At 52.1% G+C, this 19,200-nt stretch overlaps 1 protein-coding gene across 1 annotated transcript in view; it reads right to left on the bottom strand.

The window, feature by feature from the left end:
• The window catches only part of SDK1 (sidekick cell adhesion molecule 1), a 965,381-nt gene that overhangs the window by 52,000 nt on the left and 894,181 nt on the right, over nucleotides 1–19,200 (bottom strand). Inside the window, exons 36-38 of the mRNA XM_030795976.1 lie at nucleotides 6,195–6,310; nucleotides 3,909–4,095; nucleotides 2,033–2,170 (exon numbers count right to left, since the gene is read on the bottom strand). Coding sequence (XP_030651836.1) covers nucleotides 2,033–2,170; nucleotides 3,909–4,095; nucleotides 6,195–6,310 — 441 coding nt within the window. The remainder of the gene's footprint in view (nucleotides 1–2,032; nucleotides 2,171–3,908; nucleotides 4,096–6,194; nucleotides 6,311–19,200) is intronic.

The following is a 19,200-nucleotide window of genomic DNA, read 5'->3' as shown; positions in this document are numbered from 1 at the left end:
ACACTAAATCCGCGTCCCTCCGGTGCCCTCTCTGCTGGTTCAAAAACCACGCCCACATCTCACCTCTACTGTTATTTACCAAAGTCCATCAATTGTCTAAGATGCTATTTTTTTTTTCTTTCTCAGATTTTTACATCTCTGATTTGGGATGCAGCTCAGAATTGATGACACAAAAGTACTGGGCCCTAGTTTATTGGGAACATTTTTTCTTTCTGAGCACTTCATAAAATAACGATGAATCTTACAGTGAATGGCATCTGAGATTCAGTGAAATAAAAATCTAGTGTTTAAATTTTCTTCATCAAATCAACTCCCTGTTTCATCTAAATGTGCTTATTTTAAAAGGAAACTTTTATCATGGCTTTAAATGGAGCGCCGATATTCTTTGATGTACTGGTTGTATTTTTTCCTCCCAGACATTAAATAATCTATAATTTTTACAGTCTGTCTGTGTATATTACAGGGGGAAACTTGCCCTGGGCCATAAGGCAGAGACAGCTGGACTTGTATTTCACCCCAGTGTGGTGAGAAAGAAGTGCCTCCCAGACCAGAATCTTCGGTGGACACATTGGTGTCTAGATGGCAGGAGAGAGGGACACAGAAGGCATCGGAATAATACCTGAGCAGGGTGTGCACTGACCCAGCAGGTGCAGAGCAATGGCCACGTGCACAGCAGGGCAGAACCACCTGCCCCCAACCCCATTCCTCCGCTTCACAGCCATAACCCCACCGGCTCCACCTTCAACACACACCCCTGATCTGACCCTTCCTCCCCTGCCCCCACACCGTTCCCCTTCTTGCCGCTCTCCTGTAGGATGATGCTACAGCCCCGGCCGGCCTCCTCACTCCCTGGTCTACAGAATCTCTGCCACCCGTTCTCCTCTGAGCCATCTGCATTCCACCTTCCGTTTTCACCTGTCACTCATTGTCAAGCCCCTGACATTTCCTCTCTCAAAGTCTTCTGTGTTGGAAACACCTTCCCTGCTCTTCTCTGGAAGCTGTTTCTGGTTGATCTAGGAAGTGTGGAGATGAGCGACAGCTTCTTTCTATCGTGGCATTGAGATGGGGGATTCGGCCCGAGGGATCCTGGTCTTGGGGAGGTCAGGTCCTCCTGCTCCTGTTTCACTCTGCAGTGGGATATGCCATAGCCCCGTGTGCTGTGGCCTGCAGTGCCTGTGCCCCACTCACCAAGCTCCAGCCACCAGCATCACCAGAGCTCTGCCCACCGTGGGCCCCTGGATTGGCGGATCCTCCCATCAGAAGATCTTCTGCGGGATTCTTGTGTGTCCGGGCCCTTGTCACTCCGGTCTCTTCCCTAAGCCTCTCGTGTTAGCCCTCCTCTCTTTCCTCCAAAGCATTGATCGCGCTCGGGCTGTTGTTTGCTGGTTTAATTACCTGTGTGTTACCTCTGCCCTGGAATAGGAACTGCCTGGATGCAGGAAGCCAGGGTCCTGATAAACAAGCCAGTCAAGATCCTGGCTTTCCCGGGTCCTTTGATTCCAGCATCTGGAGCAGGTCTTGGCTTTTCCAGCATGTAGAACAGGAGCTTCATAGATGTCCACTGAGGGGACAGATGAGCGAGGGGAGCACCAGGGTGCTAAGACAGGGGGATGCCAGCATCCCTCCTAGGATGGATGGAAGGCCCTGTGGCTTCAAGTGGAACCCTGGGTGGTCTCTGTCGGCGACCACAGGACAAACATCTCGAGAGGAACAGGAGAGGAATGTCTTGGGTGTGACAGAGACAGGGTCAAGGGTGTATATGACATGGCTCCACAGGGAGAGTGCCGTTCTGGTCTCAGAAAACAGAGGTCTGGTCTTGGCTCAGCTTTTCCTCACAGGCCTTTCCCCGTGAGTCCCCGCTCCCCACGCACTCAGCTCCGGCCCCTTCCAGCTCAGATTCCAAAACCCCCCACTTCAGGCGCCAGAAGGCTCCTGGCCCACAGAGGCAGTCAGGCGCGGCTCACTGTGTAGACTGTAGAGGGTTGGGCACTGGTGTGGCCCACACTCCCATCTCCCCAACCCCGGGTCTTACCTTGCACAGGGGCCAAGGGCTCGTACACCACCCGATAGCCCTGCAGGATGCCGTTGGCCGCCGCAGGCTCGCCCCAGGACACGTTGAGCGTGGTGGAGGTTATTTCTGAGAACGCCAGAAAGCTGGGCGCCCCAGGGGCTGGGAGAATAGAACACAAAGTGACTTTTACGGAGGCTCCTTTATAGATCATATACATACATGTCTGTGCCTCCGTATAGAATAAAAAATGTTATTAGATGTTATTTTCAACTCAGTAAAAGTCTAAATGCCATAAAATGAAAAGATTTATTGATCACCTCAGAACTTCCGAGGATCAATCAGACACGCAGACCCTCCCGAGAAGAGCGGAGAAAATGACAGTGTTTAAACACAAAGGGGCTTGAGAGACAAAACGGCAAAGGTATAAAAATGAATAATAGATGGAAACAGAAAATGAAATGCAGGGAGCTCCATTTTCTAGCAACTGCTGGAGGATTCCAGAGGCTCTAGTCCTGCTCTTTGCCGGAGAGATGGAGCTGTGTGATGGATGAAGCCTCTCTTGACCCCTCCTCGCCTCTCCCTCAGAGGCCTGGGGGATTTGGAGGACACCCCTGGCTCCTGCACATGAAATCTCCCACCACACTCTCCCGGCTGAGTGTCCCCCTGGGTCTGCAGCAGGGAGAGAGCTGGTGGAAATATCTAGAGCTACAGAAGGTCAGGTGTGTGGCCGGGGTGATGTGGAGCCTGCTGGCAGCTCCCCCTCTGCCTGGGCACCGTGTAAGGTGGGCGTGTACTGGGGCTGCCCCTACCAGACAGCCTAGGTGGGGGACCTACTCTCCTCGCCCCAGTGCCCCTCGCTGCTCAGAAGTGCCTGTGAAGTGGCGCCCACCCTCCTCCCTCTCTGCCCTCCCTCCAGTCTCTGGGACCCATAGCTGTGACCTGCCAGGCTGGCAGTGCTCAACGTGGCTCTACCCTCATCTCTGCCCACAGATCTGCCCGCATCCTTCCAGCTCAGATGCGGGCACTGGATGAAGCCAAAGGAAGTGGTCCTTGCAACCTGGTTGTGGTCAGCACGTGGGAGTGTGATGCCAAGGGGCCTTGCTTCCCGGAGTCCACTGTCTGTGGGTCGGCCGAGCCCACGGGATGTCGGAAGGCCCTGAGCCCTGCATCTCTGCCCACGGTTCCCAGACCTCACTCTCCCGGTCTCTCAGACTTTCAGAATCCTACAGAGGGCCTTGGAGAGCTCCTCAGAGCCCAAGGCCAAGCAGCTTCACAGCATCTTCCAGGCTGCTAGGAAACTGAGATGCGCTGGAAGAGGGGTTGGCTGAGAACAGGCGCTGCGCCCTGTGCATGGAGATCAAGCCACAGCAGCGCAGCGCCTGTCCGAGCCCTCGGGACTGGCCCGTGGCGTGCACGTAGTGAGCAGTCTCCAGGGGTGGTCTGTGGCCCTGAGACCCAGGGGAATGCCTGTCGCTGTGGCCTGGCCTTGCTGCCTGAGGAGCCTATCCCCAAGGATCTGGACATGCTATCAGGCGACCCTGATGAGAAGTTCCATTCCTTGGAGGAACTGGAATGGATGCTGTCAGTTATGAACAAGGCCTCGCTGCAGACTCAAAGCCCTCTTCCCCTCTGAATCTCCAGGGCTCTGGAAAAAAGCATGCATTGCTCCAACCCACCTAACATTTATTTAGTGCCACTGTATACCAGTCTGAGGCCAGGCACAGGGAGAACAAATGAGCCAAACCCAGCCCTGCCCATCCAGAAACTCCCAGCTACACAAAAGGTGTTGCCTTCCGCCTGGGCGGGCCAGGAGCCACTGTGTGAGGGGACCTGAGCTGGCGCTCTCAAAACACGTGTCCAAGGAGGCCTGCCCAAAGGAAACCCGCCTTCCTCCTACCAGCCTGGTGGGTGCGCCCCTGCTGGGGGTCACTCCTGGGCCCATCTCCGGCGGCGTTGAAGGCTGATATGCTGACAAGGTACTTGGTATGGCTGGTCAGGTTCTTCAGCTTCACCACGGGCTCGGGGAGGAACAGGACCTTCATTTTCTCTGTTTCGTTCTGGCTGTCTGCCTCCCAGTAGTAAATCTGTTAGGAAGAGCAAGAGGTTGGGGTGGGCCCTGGGGAAGCCTTCCAGGAAGGGTGGTCACTGAGTGTAAGGTCAGAGGGGGTGAGCTGAGTTCTGGGGTGAGCTGTGTCTGGGTGGGAAGGTGGAAATTCTCCCTCCCAGAGGAATTAGGGAGAAGCTGAGGCTACTGTGCATGGATGGGGACCCCTGTTGCTAATATTGTTTGGGAGACAATGTTTAACATTTTCCTGTTGTTCATCTAGGGTATGGGCATTGCTTCATTAAACAAAGTGCTGTTGAAGATGAGGTCTGAGGACGGAAGGGAATCTTCCCTTCAGCCTCCGATGATGTGCCTTTCCTTGCAGACCTAGCTCTGTTGCTATTTTGGTTTTTGGCCTCTCCCTCTCCCCCATCTTCTGGAGAGAAGGGAAGCCGCCCCGTGTCCACCCCCTGCTCTGGGCTGTGGAGAGAACAAACCCCCCAACTCCTATGATGTGTTCCCACATTTTATTAAGAGCCGACATCTAAGTCTTCCTCAATATGGCAACATACTTTGGAGATTAAAGCAATCAAAAACAACAGGCAGGAGAACTACGTTGGGCTCAGGGCTGCTGGGAAGGCCTCATTCCTCTGGGGTGCCATTTCCTCGTGTCTAGCTTTTATGTGCTTGTAGTTGAAATCGACGCCCAAGCACAAAGGTTTAAAGAGGTTGCCAGAATTGCTTTCCTAGACAGCTGTCCGGAAACCACCGCTGCCTCCGGCCAGTGCCAACCAGGTTGCCCAAAGACAACACCAATCAGAAGACCCACCTTGGCTCTGTGGGTCTAAACCAGGGCCAGGCTGTTAGAGCGGCTTGCCCATGTGAAAAGGCAGCACAGAGGCTTTGGGGAGGCAGCCTGGAGCGCCCCAGGGCTGGCACGCCTGCCTTGCACACCTGCCTGCCTCGCTCCTGCTGGGCAGGCCCTGGCTGGTGAGCATCATTCATTTCCACCTGCAGGATGCAGCGGGCTTCTGCTCACTGAACTGACCGTCTAAGATCTTCTGCTCACCCAGGCCTTGCTCACTTGAGATCAATATCCAAGTTCAATGTCTTTATCATTAAGGAAATTAGAAAACACATTTTGGACATACATAAACAGCACCATGCCTGCAAGCTCATGGGGCTCACCATTAGCTCATTCATCACTGTAACAGCCCTGCCATGGAGGAAGGTATGAATTTTCATAACATGCCTGCAAAAATCATCTTTAAATGGACATTTAATTGGTCCAATAGTCATTAGGGGAGGCTAGCCCCCAGAATCTGATGACTGATCGACTTGGGCCCCAGCAGAACAGACAGGGGAATTTATTCAGGAGAAGGATGGGGGTGTTTTCATGGCAAAGACCCCGGATGCTTACAGGCCCTGCACTCTCTAAGGAGGCCAGGCCTCAGGGATGGGACGTGGCGAGGTGCTTCCCGCCCCCTGGATAACCCAGCCCTGCATAATAATTCCTCACTCGATGCTCTCCTGTCATGGCCTGCTGCCTTTCTTTCTCCCCATCTCTAGACCCTCCAGTGACAATGGGCTTCTCACGTGTTACTGTGGCGGTTCTCAAAGCAGGGTTCCCAGGGACCTCACATCTGGGACCTTGTGAGGAATGAGATTGGCGGGCCCCACCCTGGACCGACTGAATCAAGGGACTCACTCAGTGTCCAACTGTGACCAAGGGCAGAGCTGGGATAGGGAACCTGGTCTCTTCCAGGCGCCCCATGTTCTTTTATTGTCAGCCAATGTACTGGGGGCTCCAGAATGGGCCCAGGAAACAGAAGGTTCCCCAGCCAGGCCATGCGTCCGGAGTGGGGAGAAGCCACTGGACGAACGAGGGCCCCCAACCTGGGTTGTTTTGTGGTGGGCACGGCCAGTTGCACAGTGAGCCTGGCCCCCGTGCTGCCTCCCACCCACAAGCAGCTGTGACCACAGCTAACAGGCCAGGTCCAGCCAAGCTCCAGTGCTTGGACCCCAGCTCTCCAGGTGGAGCACCTGCGGGGTCTGCTGCTGGCAATGCAGCGGGCAGGACCATGTGAACCAGGGGTGCGCGAGTGAGCCAGGGGAGGCGACCGCATGGGAGGGCCTTGCCTTGTAGCCTTGGATGTTCCCATTCTGGCTCTCCGGGGGCGGTGGGTCCCACGTGACCTCCAGCTGGCTGGCCGTGAGCGGGGTCACCTGCACGTTCTGTGGGGCCATGGCCGGGGCTGAGGAAAGAGCAACGCAGAGAGAAGCTGAGATGTTCATTCAGAGCCGGCCCGGACCCTTGCCAACACACCCATGGGACTCGAGCATGCCCTAATTCCACTGGGAACCACGTGAGAGATTCTGCCCTGGGCCGTCACCCTGGCTTGGGAGGCCTTGGACAGTTATGTCCTGGGATCCGTGGCTCTGTGTTCCCCCAAGAGCTCTCAGCCCTTTTATGCCAGGGAAGACCGCAAATCCTTCCCATACAATGTTCTTAAATGCATACAATAAAATATATAGAATTGCACAGAAAAATGATTATACCAAGACACAATTAGCAGAGTATTTGAAACCAAAGGTATGAGATCGTAATCCACATACTTCTGCGTTAATACCTGACCAGGCTTAGGGGCTGGTCTGATGGCTGCTGTGAGATCAAAGCATTGGTGGGTGAGGATGTTAACTTGAAGTCCCAGTAATGCCTGGAATGTGACAGGGTCACTGCGGCTCTATCGGCAAGGGAGTCACAGGACTCCTGACTGCTGTGGTTTTTGTCACGGATATTCCTGATTGAGATTAGAGAAAAAATCGCTAGCTGTGTTCCCATGACAGGTTCAGGCATCCCTGGCTATGACGCCCTGATCTAGATGAAGTTCGTCCAGATACACAGAGTTGTCCCGCTAAGAGGGACAGAAAGCTCCAATGTTTGAGAACATGGCTGCACTTTGCTCTCTGAGGCCAGCTCTGGCTTCAGATTCTGAGGATCCAGTCTTCCCCTCCAGCCCCCTCACTCCCCCTGGGGACGAGCTCACTGGGGTGCTGTCTGCGTCCACAGGGCTGCATGGCACAGGCAAACCAAAGGACACATGAGGATGGTGTGGCCGCACCTCCGTGCCTCACCACACCGCCATTAGGGGTGTGGCCGCATCTCTGAGCCTCACCACATGGCCATTAGGGGTGTGGCCGCACCTCTGCACCTCACCACACAGCCATTAGGGAGTTGGGAACACACGCCTGCATTCCAGAACGTCTCTGTCCTGTCTGCCCCGTGCCAGCTTCACACTATCTTTGAATTCCACACTATGCACTTTCTCTTGACAGCCTATTCTCTGCTACTCCCTCCTCCCACTGGGGCTCTCCCGGCTGTCCATGAGCTGGGCCCTGGGGAGCTCCAGGGCAGCTGTGCAGGGGCCTGGCTCCCGGAGGCAGAGGCCAGCCGAGCACCCCTCTCCGCCTGCCGCCGGGGCTGTGGCCCAGGAGTGCAGCCTTTTGACCAAGTGTCTTTAAGGACCATCAATGGAGATGATAAAACAGTCGCTGTCCAGGGGAGATGGCCCAGCACCCGGCTCTCTGGAGAGGCCTTCTTGAAAGAGACTGACCTCAGGACTCGCCCCTTCCCCATCACCCCCTCCCACTTTCTGCTCTCTCCCCCCAACGCAGAATAAAATAGTAATTAACACCCACTCAGCCTGACACCAACTATTTATTTTGTTCTAACTGTGTGGTTTCCATATTATCACTGCCCACCCTGCCGTTAATGGAAATGTTAATAGCCCACACCAGGTTGTTGTGACAGATGCTCAGCCTCATTATCAGAAATTCTTATTTACCACTCCATTAAACAACAGAATCACACAAAAAAAAATTCAATCAAAACTAACTGGAGGAATTTTAACAGCCACATTAATAATCCAAAACATAAATAAAGTTAATGTCTTTTGCATGTTTGCCATCGGCAACTCCACTGCAAAATTACTGTTGTACAATTAAAATGTGAAAGGCAAAATTGAGCGTGGCCATTATCCTGGCAATCGGTGAGACATCGCCCTCCCCCCGCGACACCCCCAGGGTTTCTTTCCAAAGATGGCCAAACTCAGCGCGCCCACGACAGCTCTGGACTTGGATACCTGCCTGTAGGAACTGGTGGAATCTGTGAGCTCCAGGTGAACCCCCACAAATTAACGGCCTGCATGCCCCTTTCTCTGGGGTGGACACGAGCTGGGCAAAGGCCCCTGGTCCTGTCTCAGGCAGCTGAGCTGCACTGCTGTGCCTACCAGCAACGCTATAGCAAGGCACTTCTGGACCGTAAAATTACTGCAGGCAATGAAGCATTTTTTGTTGACACCAGCAGGGAAGAGAGAAATGTATGTCAAGACTGAGCAAAGCACGTCGGTTTGGAGACTTATTTTTTGCTCCTGAAAGCCGCTGGGTCTCCACCCTGACAGGAGAACCTGACTTTCAGGAAGGCTCTGCTATTGACAAGCCCCGGTGCAACTCTCATTCTCCGTAAAGCGTGTGCAATTTGGGAGCCATGGAGCATCTGACTGCCGTTCGTTTTTTGTTTTCCCACCTTAGCATTTGCGGTGTAAGGATGACATGCATACCAGGTTGGAAACTTTAAAAAAAAAATACATGAAATTATTTTTAAAAAGCATTTTAGACCGGCAATTGCTGGTGTCTGCGGCTAGGGAGATTGCCTGCAACCGGCATTTAAAGGGTAAGGTGCAAAGCTGGGGTTTTCTCTGGGGTCTCATGCTAAGGCTGTGATGCCATCGTAGAGCTGAGTGACTCAGGTCCTTGGTGTGATGGGTCCTGTATCCTCGCCAGGGGGCCTCTGCGGCCTTGGAGAGGGATCTTGCCGAGGCAATGAGAGACAAGCTTTCAGAACCTCTGGAGGGACCCTCACCTGACAGCCATCGTGGAATTCCTGACATTTCTGAAATGTTCTGGAATTCTGGCTGGTTGCTTGGATGGCCTTGCATGGTTGGGCACTGGGGGCTGAGCCGGGTTATGGCGTGGCTCTCCCGGGGCCTCCTGCCTCTGTGGGAAGGGGTGGGCTGGACGCTACAGCCAAGCCCCAAACAGCAGCAAGGACAGCGTTCTGTCGCCTCGCCCAACCTCCCTGGGCTCGCCGTCCCTAAGTGGCCAGTGAGCTTCAGCTGGATCAAAAGCAGCCGCTGGGACACAGTGGCTGCCCTGACTTAGTCTTAATTTGCTGGTGGGTGGAGAGCACCAGCAGCTCATGGTTCTAATTCCATGTCCCACCAGACCCAGGGTAAACCTGGGCCCTGCACAGCAGGCCTGGGCTGCAGCCCCCTCACCTCAGGGTTTAGGAACCTCTGCTGCAAGGTGAGGCAGCTGGACAGGCACCGGTGTGGCTCAAATCTCAGGAGAAAAAACAAAACAAAACGGCTCTACATGGCATTTGGTGGAGCAGTGGAGGCTTCAGAGAGTGAGGGAAAGGTTTCAGAGCTGTAGGAATTAACTCTGCAGGGAGAATGATGCTCATTCATTCAGCCTCATTCAAAACATTCACCGTCATTCAAAACATTCACTCATTCAAAACATTCACCATCCACCAGGCAGAAGGTCATCCATCTGATCTGGAGACAGCGACATGGCCCTAGGACTGGCGGTCACTCCAACTGAGGGAGGACTGCACATTTTCCCCTCTGGCCTCATGTGACCAAACAACTCACTTTCTGGAGAGTCACATGGCCTGCAACCTTCTCTTCCAGCAGCCCTGAGGCTGGCCAGTCACACGGGGGCTGCTCCCCCAGCCAGAGTCTTGGGACGAAAACAGCAGGTAGCAGAAGAGACGATGCCGGCCCTCTGAGGGCGGCAGCAGGAGGGACCAGCACCACTGGTGGGACCAGCCCTTGGAGGCTGTTTGTTATCCCAGCCTAACGCTGCCAACATCTTCCTGAATATTAATCAGGGTCTAGGCCTCGGGCTGAGGGATAGGTGGACACCAGATGTGAAAGACAAGTTTCATCAGAGAGGGACACACATCACAATAATCATGGTGCCAGGCAGAGTTTGGGGACAGGGTCGGGGCCCAGAGAGCATGTCCAGCTAGGGATGTGGATGTTTCCTGGAAAGCAGAACATCTGGCTGATCCTTAAATAACAGGGATGATTTGAGATGTGACAGTGGGCCAGGGAGCAAGGGCACTGCTGACTATAGAGATGGAAGGAGAAAGAGTAGAGGGGTGGGAACACGGGGTGCATGTTAGGTTCACACCAGACAGGTGGTCATCCTACTGCTAGAGCCACCCTGTGCCACGCCAGGTCTCTACTCTTGTCAGAACCACCCTGTGCCATGCTAGGCGTCTGCTGTTGCCAACGCCACCCTGTGCCATGCCAGTCATCTGTTGTTGCCAAAGCCACCCTGTGCCATGCTGGGTGGGTGTCTGCTGTCACTAGAGCCACCCTGTGCCATGCCGGGCACCTGCTGTGGCTAGAGCAGTATTGGACCAGGATAGACCACGTCAGATTTCTACTTTCAGTTTCTGTAGCCCATTGACTGACTGTTTGGGTAAAGCAAGGTTTTAATGGATAATTTGAGAATCAATGTTAATGTTTTAATATAATAATTGTTTCTTTATATGATTTTTAAAAATTGTATATTCCTCAGTTTGCTTTAATGACATTTTCCTGGTGAGATTCTCCTTCTGATTTCCTGTGGAACTGGAATAGAATAGAAATAGAATTCTCTGATCTAATTTACCTTTTCGGCAAATCTTGCTAGCAATCTGCTCCCCTGAGCAGGGGGACCTGGAGACAGGCTCCGTTCTGGGTGATTCTGCACCTTGGGAGGCCTTCTCAATGAATCAGGAGGTTTAAAGGGATCACCCTGCTCTACTCAGGTGGGGACAAGTGAGAGTTGGAGACAGAGAGCAATGACTCAAGGCAGAAGTACAAGAAAGACGGGGCAGAGCCTGAGCGGGCAACCCAGGAAACGCAGAGCCCTGTGTCTGAGCAAGTGCATAGCCCTAGGAACAAAGGACACGGTGCCTGATGCACCCCAGCCATCCGAGCAGCCATCTGCCCTGCCCACCAGGAGCTTCAGGTCCCTACATGAGCTGAGGGACGTAAGGGCTTTATTGCCACTATTCAACTCTGCCTTCCTATGGCAAAAGCAGCCTCCAACAATCTGTAATGCATGGGCGTAGCAATGTTCCAATAAAACTTTATTTACAAGAACAGGTAATGGGCTGGATTTGGCCCCTGAGCTGTTTGCAGATTCACCTCCTGGTACTTACGCCCTTGGGAATCTCCTTCCTTTGAATGTGGGCTGAATACGTGGCTTGCTTCTAAGGAGTAGAATGTGGCACTGCTGTGACTCAGCAACAAGTGCCTGTGCCATCTCTCCTGCTCACCCGCTCTTGTGGTCTGGCCAGCCCATGCTAAGGAAGCCAGCTGCCATGTTGTGAGAGGCCCCATGGAGAGGCCCTTCATGGCAAGGAACTCAAGTCCAACAGTCCACGAAGAATGGAATCCCACTAGCAACGGCATGGGTGAGCCTGGAAATGCATCCTTCCCCAGTCGAACTTTCAGAGACCACAGGCCTGGTTGACACTGTGCCAGAGACCCTGAGGCAGAGGACCTACCTAAGTTGTGCCCAGATTTCCAGCCCACAGAAACCAAGTAGGAGATGTGTGTTGTTTTAGGTTGCTATGCTGGGATCATTTGTTAACGTGGTAACAGATGACTGATACATCCCAGCTGTAGCTCCAGCTCCTCTAGGAAGGTGCCGGCATCAGTCAAGCCTCTGCACATTTTGAGGTCTCCAAGACTGCCTGGAGTTTGGTGCAGCCCTTGCCATGAATGTTGGATTTCATGGTGTGGGTGTGCAGGTGATAACCCACTGTCAGGGTCCACATGTCTTTACAGACAGCCAGACCCGGCTCTGGGCGGGGCACTATAGGTACACAGAAGAAATCTAAGAGATGCTCCTGGCCTTTTTTTGTGGGGGCGGGGCGGGATGGAGTCTCACTCTGTTGCAGAGGCTGGAGTGCAATGGCACAGTCTCGGCTCACTGCAACCTCCGCCTCCTGGGTTCAAGCTATTCTCCTGCCTCAGCCTCCTGAGTAGCTGGGATTACAGGCGCCTGCCACCACAACCGGCTAATTTTTGTATTTTTAGTAGAGATGGGGTTTTTATTGGCAGGTGTGTCAGTGAGGATGACAGAATTGCAGAACTGTGCATGGGTTAATTTGAGTGGTTCGCTGAGTACAGGTGCCTCAAGAACACAGAAGAGGAGGAGTTGCTGTGTGCTCTAAGTTCCAACTGAGCACAGGGATGTCTGGAGAGAAAGGCAGAGCACTCCAGGTGAGGCGTTGAGAGCAGCACAGGTGTGGCGGCTGGGGCAGGGGACACACTCCTTCCATAGCCCTGGGGGATGGCCTTAGTCTGCTCTGCTATGACACGGCAGCTGCAATCCTAACAAACCGAGTGGCTTTAAAGACTGTGTTTTAAAAGCAGTTGTTTCCATAGGAAAAGGAAGATGAGGCCAGAGAGCTTCAGACTCATGATAACGTGTTTGTCCTATAGATATTTCCATTTAAAAGCTTAGCTCTGAACCCTCAATACTGCTAGACAACTCTGGCGTTTGATTTCGTCCAGTAATGATCTTTGCTTCCCATCATCAGGAAATAGTGCTTCCACTTTCTTATCAGCTCAATAGCCATCATCACCCACTGTTATGATAAACAAAGTTAAAAGCTGCTTGAGCCAACCGGCTCTGCGGCTTGCAGACTGTTTGCTTCCTGGCCTGTAGAGTGAGTCCCCATCACAGGAAGATCCGGGTCCTCACAGATCATGACGGCATCACAACCGGTGGTGTTCCTCCATGGTGCAATCCACAGTCCCTAACTCATTAACTGCATTATATGCAGTTTGTACACGCAAAATTCAACCTGTTGGAGAAAGATTGTATTCTCCTTTTACAAAACTGAGGCCGGGTACGCTGGCTCACACCTGTAATCCCAGCACTTTGGGAGGCCAAGGCGGGTGGATCACCTGAAGTCAGGAGTTCGAGACCAGCCTGGCCAACATGGTGAAACCCCGTCTCTACTAAAAACACAAAAATTAGCCAGGCATGGTGGTGTGTGCCTGTAATTTCAGCTACTCTGGAGGCTGAGGCAGGAGAATGGCAGGAACCAGGGAGGTGGAGGTTGCAGTGAGCCGAGATCACGCCACTGCACTCCAGCCTGGGTGACAGAGCAAGGCCCTGTCTCAAAGAAAAAAAAAAAAAGAAAGAAAAAGAAAAAGAAAGCTGAGGCTTCGAGGGGTTAAGTCAGAGGCCTCAGAATGAGCTCGATATGAACTTGGATGTGCCTAACCCTAAGGTCCAAGCTGCTTCTCTAAGGTGGGAGTTGCACAACTTTAGGTAAAGGCCCAGATAGTAAGGATGTTAAGCTTTGAGGGATGTAAGGGCTTTGTTACAACTATTCAACTCCACCTTCTATGGCAAAAGCAGCCTCCAACAACATGCATGGGTGTGGCGGTGTTCCAATAAAACTTTATTTACAAGAACAGGTAATGGGCTAGGCTTGGCTCCTGAGCTGTTTGCAGATCCTGCTCTGAGGCAGAGGAAGGAAGTGCAGGAGGGCTGGGATGAGAGCAGAGGCCTTGACTGTGAGCTGGTGTGTCAAGTGCAAAGAGCGCTGGGGCAGAATTCAAGGCACCTGGCCCAGGTGTCCCAGCCAACACCCTTGCGACTTTGTCCCAATTCTTTAACCCCAGAGCTGTCAGGAGTGCAGTGGGAACTGGCAGTAGGTTCTGGCCACTCTGGGACCCCTGTGAGGGGCAAATGAGGGGTGTGTGATGGGTTTGGGCCGCTAGCAGAAGGTGGCGCTTCTGTGACACCCTGCAGGTAACAGGAGTTACAGGACATTTCTGCAGAGGCAGGTGACATGACATGAGAGGCCCTATGGGGCAAGTAAGGCCAGGAGGGCACAGGCTGGCTTCACGCCGAGTGCCCACGTCCTGAAGCCCTCTGTCTCAGTGCTGATTTGATTCCACAGGGCCTCGCTGCCTTAGATGCAGTGGTCAGGCCTGTGCGTCCTGGTCCCACTGATCGGCTGAGCATTCCTGGAGGACCCTCTGAAACCATCTGCACTTTGCTTTTTCTCACCTGAGAAATGAGAGTAACCTTTAAGCCCTGCCTCTGCTTGCGTGTGGCAAGCACCTGTCGGCTATGACAAAGGAGACCACTGCAAGCAGTGGGTGGGGGTCTCCCTGAGATTCTTACAGTCCTCCCACATCCGAAGGCCAGGAGCGCCTGTGCCAGACACAGACACCAGGTGATCTCTGGTCCTCGAGGGGAAGGTCAAAGGAACACTGTTTACAAGACCCAGGAGCAAACGAGGGTGGGAGAAACAGGCCAGACCAGCAAAGAGCTGCAGGACAGTGAGCCTGACACCAGGCATTCCGCTCCCCTGTACACCATCGCAGAAGCTGCAGATGGGGTTTTACAGCCTCACACGAGTCTGGCCTAGCTGGCTGTTAGGCCTTGACCGCGAAGTATCCATTCTTTTTCTCCTTGCGGGAGAATGTTTTCAAATAACTTTTTTTTCTGAGATGGGGTCTTGCTCTGTCTCCCAGACTGGAGTGCAGTGGCATGATCACAGCTCACTGCAGCCTCGACCTTCTGGGCTCAAGCGATCCTCCCACCTCAGCCTCCCAAGTGGCTGGAACTAAAGGCATGCATTGCCATACTCATCGAGTTGTTTCTTTCTTTTTTTTTTTTTTTTTTCAGAGATGAGGTCTTGTTACATTGCTCAGGCTGGTCTCAAATCCTGAGCTCAAGCGATCCTCCCACCTTAGCCTCCCAAAGTGCTGGGATTATAGGCGTGAGCCACCACGGCCGGCCTGGAGAACTCTTAACGAAGGCAAAGTACTACCAGTCTCTGTCCTGGCCAGCCTGGGTCTCCTTGCTGCTCTAACCCCAGGTGGGAGAGGAGGCTGAGGTTTCATGTTTACCCGTGTGGATTGCACAGCAGATCGTTGGAGGCCACTCCCATTATTTCTGTTTAATAAGATTAAAAGTTAAATAGCATGCTCCAACAAGAAGCAAGGCTGGAGTTCAAGTCTAGACGGTGTCATTCCAGGGCCTGACTTTCCTAGCTATGGCTTTAGCATCTCTGGTCTTGTCCTAAAGAGTCCGGGGAAGGAGAGAGGCAGCTCTTGTTAGCCAAGAGTCAACATCCATCTGATAAATCCTCTCCGAACACTTCGCTAGGTACTGTGAGAAGCACTGGCTCATGAGGTAGGATCTGTGTGCCTGGGATGGCATCAGCCACTTGTCCTCACGTGGTGCATGGTCTAGAGCAGGCCACGGGCAGGTCAGCAGGCAATTCCAGCCCTCAGGGTGGGCTCTGTGCTGGGGATGAGCCCAGAGCACTGTGGGGGTGAGCAGCAGGGCTCCCCGGGCAGTGCCTGGGCCTAGAAGGGCTCCCCTGGCCAGGTGCATCCAGGCAGAGACTTGAACAGTGGAGAGAAGAGTTAACGGCGCGGAGAGCAAGGGGCAGGGAGGGGCCAGCAGCTGAGGTGGAAGGGGCTGTGTGTTCAAAGGCCTGGGAGAGATGGCGCAGCACGTCCAGGGGACTGAATGGCTTTAGAGATCAGAGGTTTCTCTGGGAAGGTTTGAAAGCAGAGAGTGAGACAGTCAAAGCTGTACATGAGAGAGATGGCTTTGGCTGTAGCTAGGGAGTGCACAGGGTGTGGGGACCCAGCCCGGAGGAGCTTCTGCAAGGACACAGGCTGCAGAGGGTGGTCTGAGCGAGGGCGGGGCCGCAACAGGGAGAAGAGTGACAGAGGCGGACCTGTTGGCAAGGGCCTGGAATCCACCAGAGGCAGTGACCAGGGAACCAAGCAAGCTGAGGCCTCAAGGGGTTAAGTCACACCCTCCATAATGAGCTAGATTCGAACCTGAATCTGCCTTGCTCTAAGGTCCATGATGCTTCTCTAAGCTTGGACTTAACGATACTTCCAGTAAAGGTCCAGAGAGTGAGGGTGGTAAGCTTTGAAGGACTGAAGGGCTTTACTGTAACTATTCAACTCTGCTTTCCTAGGGTAAAAGCAGCCTCTGACAGTATGTAATGAGTGGGTGTGGTGGGGAGACTTGGGCTGAGGCTAGGGTTTCTGTCATGGATTTTGGGGTGGGTAGAGGCACCCTTCCCAGGGCACATGTGAGCAGGCTTGTTGCCACTGTGGCTGCTGCTGCCAAGGGGCTGGGGAGGAGCAGCGATGGCTTTATCCCCAGGCAGAGCTCCTGCAGCACTGCTTTGAGGGCCCTCTCTGGATCCGGTCCTCTCCGCAGCCCTGCAGGCAAGGAGACTGAGCCCCAGGGAGGCGGAGTAATTTACCCAGGGTTATGGGGACAGAGCCAGGAGCCAGACCTAGGCATTCTGGCTTCTAAGTGCCTGCTCTTGGCTACTACACAGAAACTCAATTTTGGACAAGTTGGGTCAAGGAACTTGTGGGTCCGCCCAGCAGAGATGCCAGGCAGACCATGGGAATCGCAGGCCTGGGTTCCCCAAGAGACTCCCAGGCGGGAGGAGACTCATTTGGGAGCTGTGGCTCCAGAGGCAGCTGAGGATGGAGAGTCATGTAGAGGAGGGACCAGGGGAAAGCTGAGCCCCAAGGAACCCCAGAGAGAAGCAGAGCTGCTGCAGCCAGGGCACAGTGCTCTGGAAACCAGGCAAGGAGTCAGCCTCAAATCGAAGGCCAGGGCAAGACTGGGGAGGTGAGCACCCACTGGACACTGTGACAAGCAGTGCATCGCGTGACTATAAGAAACACGGTGCACCATTTCAGAGTTGCTAGAAGAGTAGGTTTTAAATGTTTTCACCACAAAAATATGATAGAATGTGATGTGATGCAGATGCTAATTAGCCTGATTTAATCATTCCACATGGTAAACATTACTTTGTGCTCCATAAATGTATATGATTATTATATGCCAATTAAAAATACAAATTTATTTTTTCTAAAGCAGCTCATAGATTTGCATCATGGTTTCAATGGCATGGGTTGGGGCTGACAAGTCTAGAAGGACAGAACCGTGGGCTGTCAGAGCAGAAAATTCCAGGGGAATTAAAATGCTGACTAGATAACCGATTACACTAAGTGATTATTATTAATTTTCCTAGGTGTAAGAATGACTTTATAGTTATAGATGGTGATGGTTAATAGTGAGTGTCAACTTGATTGGACTGAAGGATTCAAAGCATTAACTCTGGGCGAGTCTGTGAGGGTGTTGCTAAAAGAGATTAACATTTGAGTCAGTGGGCTGGGAAAAGGAGATCCACCCTTAAGCTGGTGTGCGCCACCTCATCAGCTGCTAGTTAATATTACGCAGGCAGAAAAAACGTGAAATGAGTGAGACTGGCCTAGCCTCCCAGCCTACATCTTTCTCCCGTACTGGAAGCTTCCTGCCTTTGAATATCAGACTCCAAGTCATTCAGTTTTCAGGCTCAGACTGGATCTTCTTGCTCCTCAAGCTTGCAGATAGCCTATTGTGGGACCTTATGATTGTGCAAGGTAATACTTAATAAACTCCCATATATATGGGAGTATATATATATATATATATATATATACCTCCTATTAGTTCTGTCCCTCTAGGGAACCCTGACTAATACAGATTTTGGTACCAGGAGTGGTTCTAGAGAGACAGAATATTCAGGACGGAGTCCTTCTGTTGGTTTTGGGGTTTCTGGAGTTGGCTGCTTAATATGATTAGATCCAAAAATGCTCAGGACTCCACTTCTAGTATTATGGAGAACGCTGACAGTCCTTGGCGTGAATTGTTTAGAGAGTTATGCAAAATAAATGCATTTGACACTCCTCATTCACTGTTCGTGAGAGGCAAGGGGTTTAGCGACTCTATACATAATACCTTTGACCATGTGTGGAGAACCAAGAAACATAATGAAGCTGGTTGGTTGCTCCTAAGTTCAGTGCACAAAGTGATGAAAGAAAATGATGAACTCAGGGATTCTGTCTCCTAGCTTCAGAAGCAGATACTGAGTCTCAAATCTGCTAAGATTGCCTTGAGTGAGAGTCTTCACTCCTGTAGAGAAAGAGCTGAAATTGTGGAAAAACAGACACAAGCTCTTACCATGTGAGTGGCTGACCTGCAAGTTAAGGTGCATGCACAGCCTTGCCAAGTGTCTACTATTAAAGTGAGGGGATTGACTGAAAAAGAATGGGACTCTGCAACTTGGAATGGGGATGTGTGGGAGGACCTTGATGAAGCCGAGGACACTGAGCTTGTAAACTCTAATGAACTTTTTTTGCCAGAAGGAACAGCTTCCTCATCCCCAGTAGTGGCAACATCCCAGCCTATTGTTGGTCCTTGTGATAATGTAAGTTAATATTTAATAAACTCCCCTATATATATATAAATATATTTATATATTATATATATTTTAATATATTTATATATTACATATAAATTTGTATATATAGCCTATTGGTTCTGTCCCTCTAGAGAATCCTAATACATATGTTAAAGAGTTATTATAGGGATATATAGTAAAAGTATTTGTGAATAAAATAATATGATGTTGTAAACCTCTATATATGATGTCTGAGAGCTGCTTGAGGATCTCATGGGAGGGGCGTAGGTGGATGTTGGGATGAAACCAGAGTGGCCATAGTGCCTTGTGGTTGAGCCGGGTGGTGAGTGCAGGAGTGTTCTCGACACCAGTGGGTCTTGGAGATATTGTGGGTTTGGTTCCAGATCATTGAAAAAGGGAGTCATGTACATGTTTTGGCTTCCCAGTGCATATAAAAGCTATGCTTCTACTATACCATAATCTTTTCAATGTGCAAAGCATTCTCTGAAAAAACATGGTACATACCTCAATTAAAAAATACTTTACTGGCCGGGTGCGGTGGCTCACACCTGTAATCCCAGCACTTCCGGAGGCCGAAGCGGGTGGATCACGAGTTCAGGAGATTGAGACCATCCTGGTTAACACAGTGAAACCCTGTCTCTACTAAAAATACAAGGAATTAGCTGGGCGTGGTGGCGGGCGCCTGTAGTCCCAGCTACTTGGGAGGCTGAAGCAGGAGAATGGCGTGAACCCGGGAGGCGGAGCTTGCAGTGAGCCAAG

This window comes from Nomascus leucogenys, chromosome 17, assembly GCF_006542625.1.
Source record: "Nomascus leucogenys isolate Asia chromosome 17, Asia_NLE_v1, whole genome shotgun sequence".
Taxonomy (NCBI): domain Eukaryota; kingdom Metazoa; phylum Chordata; class Mammalia; order Primates; family Hylobatidae; genus Nomascus; species Nomascus leucogenys.
This window is presented reverse-complemented; position numbering and strand designations above follow the sequence as displayed.